Here is a 13,598-nt window from a genome sequence, read left to right on the forward strand (position 1 = left end):
GGGTCAAGGATCCATGATCGAGTAATTAAAGATAGTATATTCATTTATGTTTAAAGAATTAGGAATCTTATGGATAATACCTTTATGTGTGGGGTAGTTTGGATATGGTTGATATAATTAGTATGTGTTGAAATAGTTAGGCCAATAAACTCAACCAAGAAGGGGGTGAATTGGTTTTCCTCATTAAAAGATTGTTCTTTCAAAAGTTTTTTAAAATCTGAGGTTTTCTTGAAATCAATATAACAATATGAACAATGATAAAAGAGAAGGGATAGAAAGATTAACACACAAATTTATACTGGTTTGGTCAAGCCTACATCCAGTCTTCCTTCAACAACCTTAGTTGAAGGGAACCACTATAATAATAGAGTTTACAAGCAAAAATACAAAGACTCTCTCTCAATGCACTCTCCTTCCCCACTCAATATCACTTATAGAAAACAAGAGGTGAACACACTCACACTCTTACAACATAGAGAACAATTACAACTCTCTATACACCTTGAGAGTAATCCCAACCACAATTCTCTCTCCCTAGCACAACCGCACAGACTAATTGAAAATGATCCACCTGATCTTCGCAGCAACCACTCCACTACTACAGATATGATCAGCAACCTTTAAGCACAATTCTTGATAGAATCTTGATGTATAAACTCAAATTTGATCCTTGATTGTTCTAGATGGTTCTTGGACGCTCCTCTAATCAAAACTCAATCAAAATGTTAGTTATGAAATTGAATGTACAAAATATTAGTTTGAAACAATGCGCAAGATAGTTATTTATAGGATTTTTAAAATCCTTACGCAATTTAATCGATTATGCAATTTATCTAATCTGTTATGTTTTCCTTCTAGTTTAACAAATTTTGACAGAATTTCAAATTCGACTTTTAACAGATTATAACGTGCATGTAATCGATTAAACAATTCTCAATAGCCAACAATAAATGCAATATGTCTGTTATAACTGTATTAAATTGAAAGAAATTGAATTTATCATCTGAAAATGACTTAACCGATTATACAACTTCTGTAATCGGTTATGTCCTATAAGCAAAATTTCAATTTCAATCTTCATTCAAATAAGATTTTCACTCTTTTGAAAACATGATTTGGCTAACTTTCTCACTTAATCAATTATATATATTGTTTAACAGATTATGTTAGAATAGTTGGCCTCCATTAAAGCATACAAGAGTTATGAAACAATTTAACAAATTAAGTTATATCAGAAATACATTTTCAATCTGTTTAAACATGTAAACCTTTTTCGAATCAATAATACATGTATCAAGCACACATATCAATATTATCAAACATTTGTTATGCCATTTTGTACAAGATAACTATAAAACAGATCCTTAATGTCCATCAACAAAATGTCCATCATACAATGGTCATCCTCATATACATCATCAAAAACAAGATATTCAAAGGAGTCAACGTTCCCTTATCAACAATCTCTCCCTTTTTTTATGATGACCAACAAGAAACTTGTTTTCCAGTTAGTCTCCCCCTTTGGACATTAGCAAAAAATGGCAGAACAAATAACATGGAAATAAAGTACTGAAAGAGTAATTAATGCTTGATTTTGTCATGAAAACAATTTTGATATCAAATTTGTGTTACACTATTCATGTATCATGTGCAATGTGTGTCTAACAAAAAGTATTATGCACTAAGAATAAGATACTATGCAACAAAAAATATGATTCCAGTTTAATCAAAGTAGTATCATAACATTATGGTTCACGGATATGCATAAAAAAGTAATGATGATTTTCAAATCAATTTTGAGCTCTATGCATCCTATGAAGTGAAACTTGTGCTAAACATGTGTATTAAAACATTTGAAACTTGTTTAGCATTTCGGGAAATTAGTTGAAAGCAAGTAAAAACATGTAAAACAAGTGTTTCATGCTTTAACAAATTACATTAGAAATCTGATAGAAAATACAAACTGTAGTGAGAATTATCTAATTGATTATATAATCTGTTAAATTTCGCAGATTTTGTTTTTAACAGAGTATATAATCTTAGAACCAATTTTGATTGCTCCAACACCTACAAAAACACTTTCTCAACATTTCAACATGTAGATATCATAAGAAATTTGATATTTGCAGTAATTGAATGTCAAGATGTATGATTTATGGATGATATAATATGATCAATTTATGTGTCAAATTATGAAAACTGCAGTTCAAATTATTTAACAGATTATGTGATTTGTTTTATCTGTTAAAATTCGCAGATATGATCAAGAATCAGAGTTCATGAATATAAACTTGGTTTGCTCAGATACCTGCAAAAACATCTTTCTCAACATTTTCCAATGTTAGTATCCAATACTCATGATAAGAACACACAGTTTTATAATGTATGAGCAATGAAAGACTATGATCATTGAATTATGTCACCAAGTGAAATATTAGTTTTAACAATTGGAACATGATCAATACAATCATTCGATGTGCCTATCCAATCACAAATCATTTTATCCAATCATTCAAGATAGTCATTGTTAATTACTTTCAAGCATTTGACATACGTGAATAACAGTTTCAGACAATCAAAGAAAGCAATGAGAAAAATCTAACATATTAGATTACTAACATAATCTGTTAAAACACGCAGAAATGGATATTTTGCAGATTTTCACCCAATGTTTTCATGCCAAGCAACAAACATACATCACACACATTCAAATGATTACGTAGAACAAAAATGATGCACATCTTATCAAATTTACAACTTGTTACCACTTTTGATGACTCTCAAGATGACATGATCACTTTAAATTATGAGATTTGCTTCAGCTTTATGCATCATCTTGAGTCTAGTCCTTTTTCATTTCTCTCAATGTCCTGCAAAACAATTTAAGGATTTTGATGCAGGTACCCATTTAAATTTGGTTCCTTTCTTGTAAGGAGATTTCAATGGTTCCTTAGGAATCCATTTAAATTTACCTTTAGGAACTCCAAAATATTTGTAATAACATGAATTTGATGCATGACCTAACTGTTTGCAGTAAAGACAGACAATTGAAGAGGGTTTGTTGATTTCAATAAACCTTTTGGTTCTTAATCTATTATTTTTACCAACATACACTATTCCTTCTCTATTCATCACAATCCTTTGTGAACCAAGAAGAGCATCATGATTTGAACTGCCTAGTGTGAATTTTGATAGAGTTTTCATAAGATATTTGATTCTTTCCAACTGTCTTGGGAAATTTTCACGCTCTTGATCACATTTCTTGTTCACATGCATAGTGTTTTGACATATATTCTCTAGAGATTCTAGTTTTGATTTCAAACTTTCATTTTCATTATCAAGAACCTTTATTCTATTTTCCAGCCTCTTGTTTTCACTTTTAAACTTGTTGATTAAGTGCTGGAGTTTCATAGCTCCCTCATACAATTCTTGAAAAGCATCGAGTAGTTGATAGTACCTATTTTCGGTGCTTTCAGATTCAACAAAACTCACACTACTCACGGATGTTGTAGATCTTGCCATTAAGCATAAGTTTGTTTCCTCATGCTCTCCTTCTTTTTCTTCACTACAATCATCTCCATTTTCTTCTTCCTTAACCTCATCATCTACTGCTACTCTTTCATCATCCATATTTTGATTCCCCGTTAGCTTCTGGAGTGCAGCAATCTCTTGATCCAGTTTGTCAAGCCTAGAGGTGTAGGTGGAATGATGGTTACCAATTTTTTCACTTGCTTGACCATATGTCTTTCAAAGTCATTCTTCGTTGCAATAGACATTTCCAAATTTAATGGGTTGACATCTTTTCCTTGAGTGGGCTGATGTTCATCTCTGCCTTCATCTTCTTTTTCCAGTCTTTGCTTCAATTTTAGTGAAGGACATTTCAGTTTGGTGTCTCCTTCTCTTTCATATACAATATTGGAAGAAGCAACGCATTCATCTTGTTTATTCCCTGCAAAATTCAAGTTAATTTTTCTTTTACATAACAAGAATTTAGAAAACCTTTCAGCCATTAGATCAATTTCTCCATCTTCTAGGCTTTCTGCAGTTTCAACAGTAGGTTTCAAGATGTTGATGACTCTTTCCTCCTCTTGAGATGATCTCCTTGATATTCTTGTCTCAATAAGCTCATGAGAGTTTTTAATCACATAATGCCATATATCTTTGTCTATTGAATTCAAGAAACCATAATCAATTACATCTTTGCTCATGGTCTAAGACATGTAGGCCATCAAGATCGATTTAACATGTTAATCAAATAACCTAATAGATTAAAATTCGAGTAACTTTCGAAAAATCAGCTCTAGTGTCAATTGTTGAAAATGTTAGGCCAATAAACTTAACCAAGAGGGGGTGAATTAGTTTTTCTCTTTAAAAGATTGTCCTATCAAAAGCTTTTTAAAATCTTTGACTTGAAAGAAATTGAATCTATCTTTTGAAAATGACTTAATCGATTATACTACTTATGTAATCAGTTATGTCCTGTACTTAAGCAAAATTTCTATTTCAATCTTCATTCAAATCAGATTTTCACTCTTTTGAAAACATGATTTGGCTAACTTTTTTACTTAATCGATTATACACATTGTTTAACAAATTATGTTAGAATAGTTTACCTCCATTAAAGCATACAAGAGTTCTGAAACAATTTAACAGATTAAATAGATTGTTTAACAGATTAAATTATACCAAAAATACATTTTCAATCTGTTTAAACATGTAAACCTTTTTCCAATCAAGAATACATGTATCAAGCGCACATATCAATAATATCAAACATTTGTTATGCCATTTTTTGTAAGATAATTATAAAAAAGATCCTTAATGTCCATCAACAAAATGTCCATCATACAATGTTCATCATCATGTACATCATCAAAAACATGATATTCAAAGGAGTAAAGGCTCCCCTTATCAACAATATTTATGTATTTTGTTGTTATGGTTTGTCTTATCGGTAGCTTACCCGATGAGTGTGTTTGTAAATGAAATTATCAGTTATGATCGTATAATTTGTTATACTTAAGCAGATGATGTTACAGATGTTCCATAAGCATGATAAACTCGAGAGATGACATGGATAAATTTGGGATTTCTTTGATTTAGACTTTTGAGACAATGTAATTGGAGTTGTTTTATTTCCTTAGTCATTTTCATATATTGTAATTTGACAAGACTTTTGGAACTATTAAGTTTTGAATTAATTATACATGTTTAAATATTGAGGTTTTCGAGAAATACGTTTCTGTGTTATAAGAAAAATTTGAAATATACAATTTTCTTAATAACTCGTAATACACTGATTTTTAGGGCGTTACATTTTGATATCAGAGCCAGATTTTCGAAAATTTTTTGGAGTCTTAGAGAGTGAGCTTGTCAAGCTTTTTGTTGCGTGATTGTAATGCATGCATATGTGTATGATTGTGTGGATTGCATGCGTATGTATGACTGTGTAGATTACATGCGCATGTGTGTGAATGTGTGGATTGTTGTTCAATCTTTTGTGAAGGAGTCTAATGTTTCTATTGGTATAAGGTTTGATAATCTATGTGTAAATTGTTCTATAGTTGATTTAGTTTTTATAATGAATCTTTGTAGTTTATCGTTTGCATGATGGAAATATATGTAGAGTCTTTCTTGCTATTTATAGTTGTGAATAAATTGTGGTTTTTGTTTTGTATAATTTAGAATACATTAAGCAGTTTGTTGTGATGTTCTTTTGATTTGTTTGAGAATTGTTGTTATTATTGTATTATGAAAATTTATGTGTTTATGGTTTATGTAATTTTTAGGGAAGTATATGAAATTCTGCATGGGTATACTTCCTTATGAGTATAATTTTCGGAAACGAAAATTCTTATAAGAGGGATGAATGTAAGACTTGTAAAAATAGGAACATCTTTGTTAGAATATATTTGTTAAATTATTTTTTTGATATTATTTATATTTTAGTCTATAGGTAAAAAGGTTCTTTACCTTTTATTAATTAGGTGTAAAAATTAAAATAATGAGTGTAAAAAGAAAAAGCATGAAAAATAATAGATTACATGAATGTGTAAAAATTAAAATAATGAGTGTAAAAAGAAAAAGCATGAAAAATAATAGATTACATGAATCTTGTAGAGGACTGGGATGCTATCATTTTAAAAGTTTGTTAGAAAAGATGCAAGATATAATTTTAGTGGATTTAAAGATTAAAATAAATATTATTATTAAAAAATTATTATTAAATATGGTTAGATATTTTAAAAGATATATTAAGACATTATTAATTAAATATATTGAAATATTATTATATATTTAAATATTATTATTAAATAATAATAATAACATATAATGCAGTATTTAGGACTTATCAATACATTATTATACATTTTATTAACGGACATAAATTTACAATAAAATAATCTATATAAATTAAACTTTTTTTAATAAATTTTAAAATTATAATAATATTTATGATAAATTTTATACCATTTTGTAAGTTTTAAATCTCTCATAAATTTATATATTTTCAGTTAAATTTTTATTATTTTTTTTTGCTGACTTAACTTTTTTATACTTTTTAATTTAGTTCATATGATTTAATTTTAATTTTATCCTTGAATGAGTGATTATATATTTTTTTTTATCTCCACACATATTAAACAGTATGAAATTTTATAATAATAATTTTTTTTAATAAAAGTCATTTATTGTATAAAAAAACAATATTGTATATACAAAATCTCATATTTCTTAAAAAATAAAAATAAAAAATTAACATAATGAAACCTGATAATCCAATTCACAAAAAGATTAAACAACAAATATTCAATTAAAAGATATAAAAAAATGGAATATGCAACAGAAACTTAATTAAAAATATATAAATTCACGAAAAATTTGAAATTTAATTAAACCACATTTTTATCATAAAATTTAAATATTTTTATAAAATAAAAACTATAAATTATAAATTATGTAATAAATTTATATTTCAGTAAAGTAGTTTTAAATCTAATTAAAAAATATAAAAAAGCGGTATTTTCTTTTATGCAATAGTGTATTTTCCCAAACTTGTCCTAAAGCAGTAGGTCAGAAACTCAATGGAATGTAGTAATTGTCATGATGGTTAAGGAAAACCATGATATCTGTCTAAATACTCTCAATTTCCAGCAAATTAACAAATGACTTCTCTTGTGTCCGATCTCGCGCAAAAGAAAAAAAAAAAACTCAACGGTGTCTGCCCGAGAACTTCAATTAGCTAAACGCACTTGCATTCAATCATTCAGGTTCTGATCATTCGCTTTGGCTTTCACAGTAAACCTGAATACTCGTTTCGGATCTTGTTTGATCTTTGTTTTGTGTTGAATGATTTGCTTTAATTGGTCTCAATTTTGCAGTTTCACCCGTCTGTGCGTGTTCTGTTGACTTTTGTGGCGTCTGGGAAGTGAAAAAATGCAGCGTGCTCCCGTGACAGTTGAGGAACAATTATTGCAAAAAGCGATTAAGGAAGAGTGTACGTGGGAGAACCTTCCAAAGAGGATTCAAGCTATTCTTTCTTCTAAAGAAGAATGGCACAGAAGGTTAGAATGACTTTTCTTGTGATTCCCGGACTTGGTCATTGTATTTTAAAGCAGTTTAAAGGCTTAGAAAACACACATAGTAATCCTGAAGCTAAATTGCACACTTTCTGTAATAATTTACTAGAAATAACTACGACCTTGTATTATACAGTATTTTCTGCAAGCTTGTTAAATAGAAATACATTATTCAAACTGTACGGTTAATTATTGGATTCTTTTCATCCTTTATACGCCATGTGTGAGGTGGGGCTACTCATTAGAAGTTGCATCGTTATAGTGAATGTATTGAGCTAACCTCTCTATAAAACTTTTGTATGTATACCATTCTGTTGAGTTAGTATGGTATTCAGGACCCTTTAATTTTCAAGTATATCTTATGCCCTTTTAGATAATGAGGACTTAGTTGTTTGAGCGGGATAATCAATCTGTTGAAGGACATCATTATATCAACCCAGTACATCTTAAATAACTGTAGAGTAGAATAAAATAAGTATTTTTTCGTTGTAATGAGGGGCATTTTATTTTGTTTGGCTAGTGTGCCTTTAGTGTTAAAACCATGATCTATGCTTAACGATAAATTTTGAGGGTTAAAATTCTCATTTAGAAATAGTATTTTTAGTAGATAAACACAGTATGCTAAACTCTATTTATTTCAAGGGTCATGTCTCCATTGAAATACATAATATTTGTGGAGAGGAAAACAAATAACGCTATGTTGTCAGTACTAAAATTATACACAAGGATATACAATTATCCTAGTGACATAATACTATATAACAACAAAGAAAGTCTTATACTCATCAAACTAGGTGAGAATGATTGGTTTGAATGCAATATTGATGGGGTGACTAAAGGTTTCCTGATGTTTTTGGTTTTGGGGTATTTATCATGCTTCCATTGTGGGTTGTTTCTCTTCATATCTTGGTGCTTGTTATGCCTTATATACTGAGGAGTGGGTGTGATTCTGGCTATAGAAGTTGCTGTTTCCAAAGATTTGACTAATCTTTGGATTGTGAGACTTGCAGTTTGTTATTCAAGCTTGATCCCATACTTCTATTATTCCTTGGAATTTTGTAGTAGATGGCTGAATTGTTTTTGTAAACAGTAATACTATGTTTATTCATTTTTCGCATATTTTTTAGAGAGGGTAATCAATGTGCTGATAAACGTGTTATGTTTGGCACTGGATCCCAAGATTATGCCTGGTGGGACATGTTCCTAACTTCATTTGTTAACTTCAAGATTCTTTTTAACAGTGTTCTCCTATGCCATTTTTGGTCTCCTTCTACCTCTTTTACAGCTTTAAAAATCTCCTCACTGGTGTTATTGGTGGTCTTCTTTGTGCATGTCCAAACCACAAGGATAGTACTGTATAAGTAATTATTTGTTTTCAATATGACAATTATAATATTGCCTTTTCTATTTTTTGTTGGCCATCCAAATTTTGTGCAGGATAATCGAAAGTTGCATAAAGAAGAGAATCCAATGGAATAGTTGTTTTGCTCGTAAAGTTTGTAAAGAAAGCGAATATTATGAAGAGATGATGCGATACTTGCGGAAGAATCTTGCTGTATGTCTTGCACTAAATGCTACCTGATTCTGATACTGTCTATCAAATACTACCGTGTTTACATGATCAATGATCAGAAAACTTTGTTGTTAAGATGTTGATGAGAGAAAATTGAAATTTTAGTGCTTTAAAATAAAAATTGTGACATTTTAATTAAAAACTGGATTTTGTTTCTCTTTTGTTTTAGAATCAATTTTTTTTTTTACAATAATAAATAGTTTAATCATACATGTCCTTTTGTAAACAAAAGATCTCATCTGTATAGTTGGATTCCAGATATAACTACTACATACCACTTCTTGGATGTTGGGCATTTGTTTTATAAGCAAGTTTTTTTCAAATAGAGTAAAAGGGGTAATAACCGTACACCAACAAGACAAGAAATTCATAACCTGGATATTAAGCATTGAGCTCATGCTTACTTTCTTTTTTTGCAATGTATTGTAGTTCTTTTAGGTTGTTTCTTTTTGGTTACTCTTTGTACAAGAATAGTATAGTAGCTGTTTCCATATCATCTGTAGTTTACACTTAAACAGCAGTAGACTCTAACTAATTCTCAGTTAGTTCGAGCTTGACAGCTGTGGACTCTAATTCCCACTTGGTTAGACTACAGTGTATGAACATGCATGTATAACTGATTTCAGTTGGATTGAAAAATAATTTCTGAATAGATATTCTCTCTCAACTATTCTCTATCTTACACTATTCATCTGCATATAATATTCTTGGTTTTCCACTTGCAGCTATTTCCGTATCATCTGGCAGAATATATTTGCCGTGTAATGAGACTATCACCTTTCAGATATTATTGTGATATGATTTTTGAAGTTATGAGAAATGGTAACTTTATACTTATTTCCATTCTCTAATGCATCATCTTTTAATAATGAGACCTGATTAATATTTACTGCATGTAGCTTGCAATTGAGTGTTTTGTTTTGGAAGTCACGCCATCTTAACCAAATTCTTGACTACCATATGAATAGTATCTTTAAGAATGTTTTTTTACAGTGGGTTCTTCTGTAACTTGAATGGTTGGAACTGGAAGAGTTGTGCATTTACTTTTATCTTTGTTAGGATATAAGGAGGAGAGATTAGTTAGGATATTTAGAATATTAATCAGCTAATTAGAGGTTGTTGATAAGATATAAATAGGGAAAGAAGGATAGGAAAGGCCCTTTGTAAGGGAAACCCTTGGTGGAGTGTTTTCTCATCCTCCGTGTGCTCCTACCCTTATAGGAGTTCATTTGGTGGTTTGATCTACTTTTCCATCGTAGTTATTTTTTTTTTTCATCAACTTTCTCCTAGCTTTCCAAAAAACAAATCTTTTCCAACACCACATCTACCATCTTATCTAGCCATATTGTTAGTATTGAGATGGGTGAGTCTAACTATTTCACTTGGACTTCGAAAATATGGTTATGGTTAAGTGGGTGGAGCTGTAAATCCCGTCACACTACTACTTCTAAATCTTTTCCTCCAACACACCATGAACAATGGATAAAGATTGATGCTCAACTGTGTAGTGTTATTAAATCCACTATTCACACCTCACTCAAACCTATTTTCCAAATGAGTAATAAAAAATGAAGGATAAATTATGGGTGTATGTTAGTAATTGGTGTTCGAACAAATACAAAATTAGACCCAAAAGATTATGGATTAGAGATGGATGATGTGTATGTGGACAATTGAGTCTATGATTAATACCATGACTGGCCAAAAAATTTGTAAAAGGTCAATATTCTCCACCCCAATCAGACTAGACATTTTCTATTTTTGAATGAAGTTGTAATTCAACTAATGATTTAATCGTTTGAAAACATGCAATGTTTCAACTTTAGACTTTATAGGAAATATCCAAGTGAACCGTGAATAGGCATCAATGAAAGACACCTAATATGTGTATCCTACATAAGAGATAATGTGAGGAGATCCCCAAAGATCATTGAAAATCAATTCTAAAGGAGAATAGACAGAATCAGAGACATAAGAAGAACAAAATAAACATTGCAATGATTCATGGCAATTTTCATTACATGAGTGTTTTAATGACCCAACCTAGTGTACTTGCATCACTAGATTTTATCGGAATAGAACAAGAATTTACAATATTAGCTTTATTTCATTAGCTCTAACTACAAAGAGCTATGGGTGGCTGAACCGTAAGAGGATTTGGAAGATGACAATAACACAAAGGAGTTATGTTGAAGCTTGAGATTATGAAATGAATAAAGTTCATCAACACAACAATTCCTTGAAGAAGGCCTTTAAATGTTGTCCCTTGAGATTTTATACAACACACATCAGGATGAAATTCGAAGAACACAAAGTTGTTTGTGGCAAATTAACTAACATTTGACAAATTTTTAGTAATTGATGGAAGCCAAATATTTGTGTTGTTGGCACACCAAGCAAGTTGCCACAAACTCTATCATGCTGTTCTTCATACCAATCCAGTATAAGGATTGGCCAATCCTCCTATACGTTCGAAAGACACTGGAATGTCCCCCTGTAGGAGTTGTATGATATTCTGCTAGCAATTTCAGGAATCCAGGGATATGTTGCTGAAATTACTATCCTGCCTTTATGGTGTAGTCCACCATGCTCCAGGGTATAATGGCCATGAGATCCTGGGTTATCCATTAAGTCTGTAACAATCTTCTACAAAAGAATCGCATCATTGTTGACCTCCTCTATTATTGAATGAAATCCTGCCACGAAGGTTTTGATAAGACACATAACTCCTTGTCCTCCTTAGACATATCCTCCCACCTTTTGGATAGTGCATTAGCCATCTTGTTGGATGACCCTGCCTTGTAGACACTATCAAACTCCTATCCCAGCAATTTGGCCATCTAGTTTTGTTGGTTTTGCTTCGTTATCCGCTGCTCCAAGAGATACCTTAGGCCTTTTTTATTTGTACAAACTGTAAATATTTTCCCTAGCAAGTATGGTCACCAATGTTGTATGGCCAACACCAAAGCCACCGACTCCTTCTTATAGATGGATTTCATGGAAGAGGATTCAGACAAACCGTTGCTATAAAACGCGATAGGCTTCCTGTTTGGGATAACACAACCCCTATCCCATTCCTTGGTGCGTCACATTCAATAGGAAAAGGTTGGATGAAATTCGGCAACACTAGCATAGGCATAGTTGTCACTTCCTTCTTTAGGTTTTCTAAGGCCTCACCACTCTCCTTATTCTACTAAAAGTTCCCCTTCTTCATTAACTTTGTTAGGGGTCTACCTATCTTCACATAATTCTGTATGAAACGCCTACAGTATCCCATAAGGGCAAGAAAACCTTTTAAGGCCTTGATTGTTTTAGGCGTGGGCCACTGTTATATTACTACCAGCTTCTTAGGGTCCATCTCAACTCCTTTGAGCGAAATCACATGTCCTAAGAACCTCACTTCCTGCTACAAAGGTGGGTAATTCCACCCTCTTCATCCAATGCCTTTGCACCTCTTCCTCTTCTTCTTCTTCTTCTTCTTCTTCTTCTTCTTCAAAGTCATCATTTTGTTCAATGCCTCCTTTTCTCCCTCCATTGATAGAATTTTCACACTTCTCTGAACTTCTTTCGCCCCACTTGATTGTCCTTAATATATTTTTTTTTTCTTGAATGTTGTCTTTGACTTCGGCATTCACCTTCTCCTGATCGCTAGCCCACTTCTCAGTCCATGTCTCTAATACTCCTATTAAACCTTCATGTCTCCTCCTCGTATCTGACAGGTTGGACCAATCAAGAGAAACCTGGTTATCATAATTCACACACCTCCAAGAACTTAGAATGCACCAGTTCATACACTGAATACACCTCGTTTATTGCGTACAATCACACTGTTACAAGAATTGTACTTGGCAAAGCCAATGTTCTTCTCCATCACAGGACAAACTTGGTCCTGTCTACCTTCTCTATAAATTTTCAACAATCCCCCAAATGAGCCTCAACCACCTATCTATAGCCTTCCTTTTACAAAGGTTGTACTCCTCCTAACCTCCTAACGAACAAGTAGTTTTTTTATTCTTCCTTAAGCACCGATGAAAGGAAATGAAGTGACAAGTTTGAATAGAACGAAAGTAGTCAAGCTCGAATCAACGCAAGTGAAGAAACCGTGACTAACAAAGACAAGCGAAGACAAATGCGAACAAACCGAATGAACAAGACGAACGCAGTTGGTGAACGCAATCAACAAAGGCAATCAAACTGAACTAGTGAACTAATTCGACAAACTCAAACAAACGAAACTAGTTAATGGAATCGAACTGAGTTGGTGAACTGATTTGATGAACTGAATCGAATTGAACTGGCGAACATAAACGAAGTGAACTTGCAAACGCAATCAACGAACTGAAACAACGAATGCAAATAATGAACAACTTCTCATCATACTGATGAACTCAAACGACGAACACAATTGATGAACGAAACTCGCGCACAAAACAAATACAGAAGCG

At 31.8% G+C, this 13,598-nt stretch overlaps 1 protein-coding gene across 1 annotated transcript in view; it reads left to right on the forward strand.

The window, feature by feature from the left end:
• The first annotated feature begins 7,062 nt into the window (after window positions 1–7,062).
• LOC108319997 (uncharacterized) overlaps window positions 7,063–13,598 on the forward strand; it is a 30,682-nt gene continuing 24,146 nt past the window's right edge. Inside the window, exons 1-4 of the mRNA XM_017551334.2 lie at window positions 7,063–7,271; window positions 7,383–7,565; window positions 9,018–9,135; window positions 9,879–9,975. Of these exons, the coding sequence (XP_017406823.1) occupies window positions 7,438–7,565; window positions 9,018–9,135; window positions 9,879–9,975 (343 nt within the window). The 5' untranslated portion in view covers window positions 7,063–7,271; window positions 7,383–7,437. The remainder of the gene's footprint in view (window positions 7,272–7,382; window positions 7,566–9,017; window positions 9,136–9,878; window positions 9,976–13,598) is intronic.

This window comes from Vigna angularis, chromosome 6 (genome assembly GCF_016808095.1).
Source record: "Vigna angularis cultivar LongXiaoDou No.4 chromosome 6, ASM1680809v1, whole genome shotgun sequence".
Classification (NCBI taxonomy): Eukaryota; Viridiplantae; Streptophyta; class Magnoliopsida; order Fabales; family Fabaceae; genus Vigna; species Vigna angularis.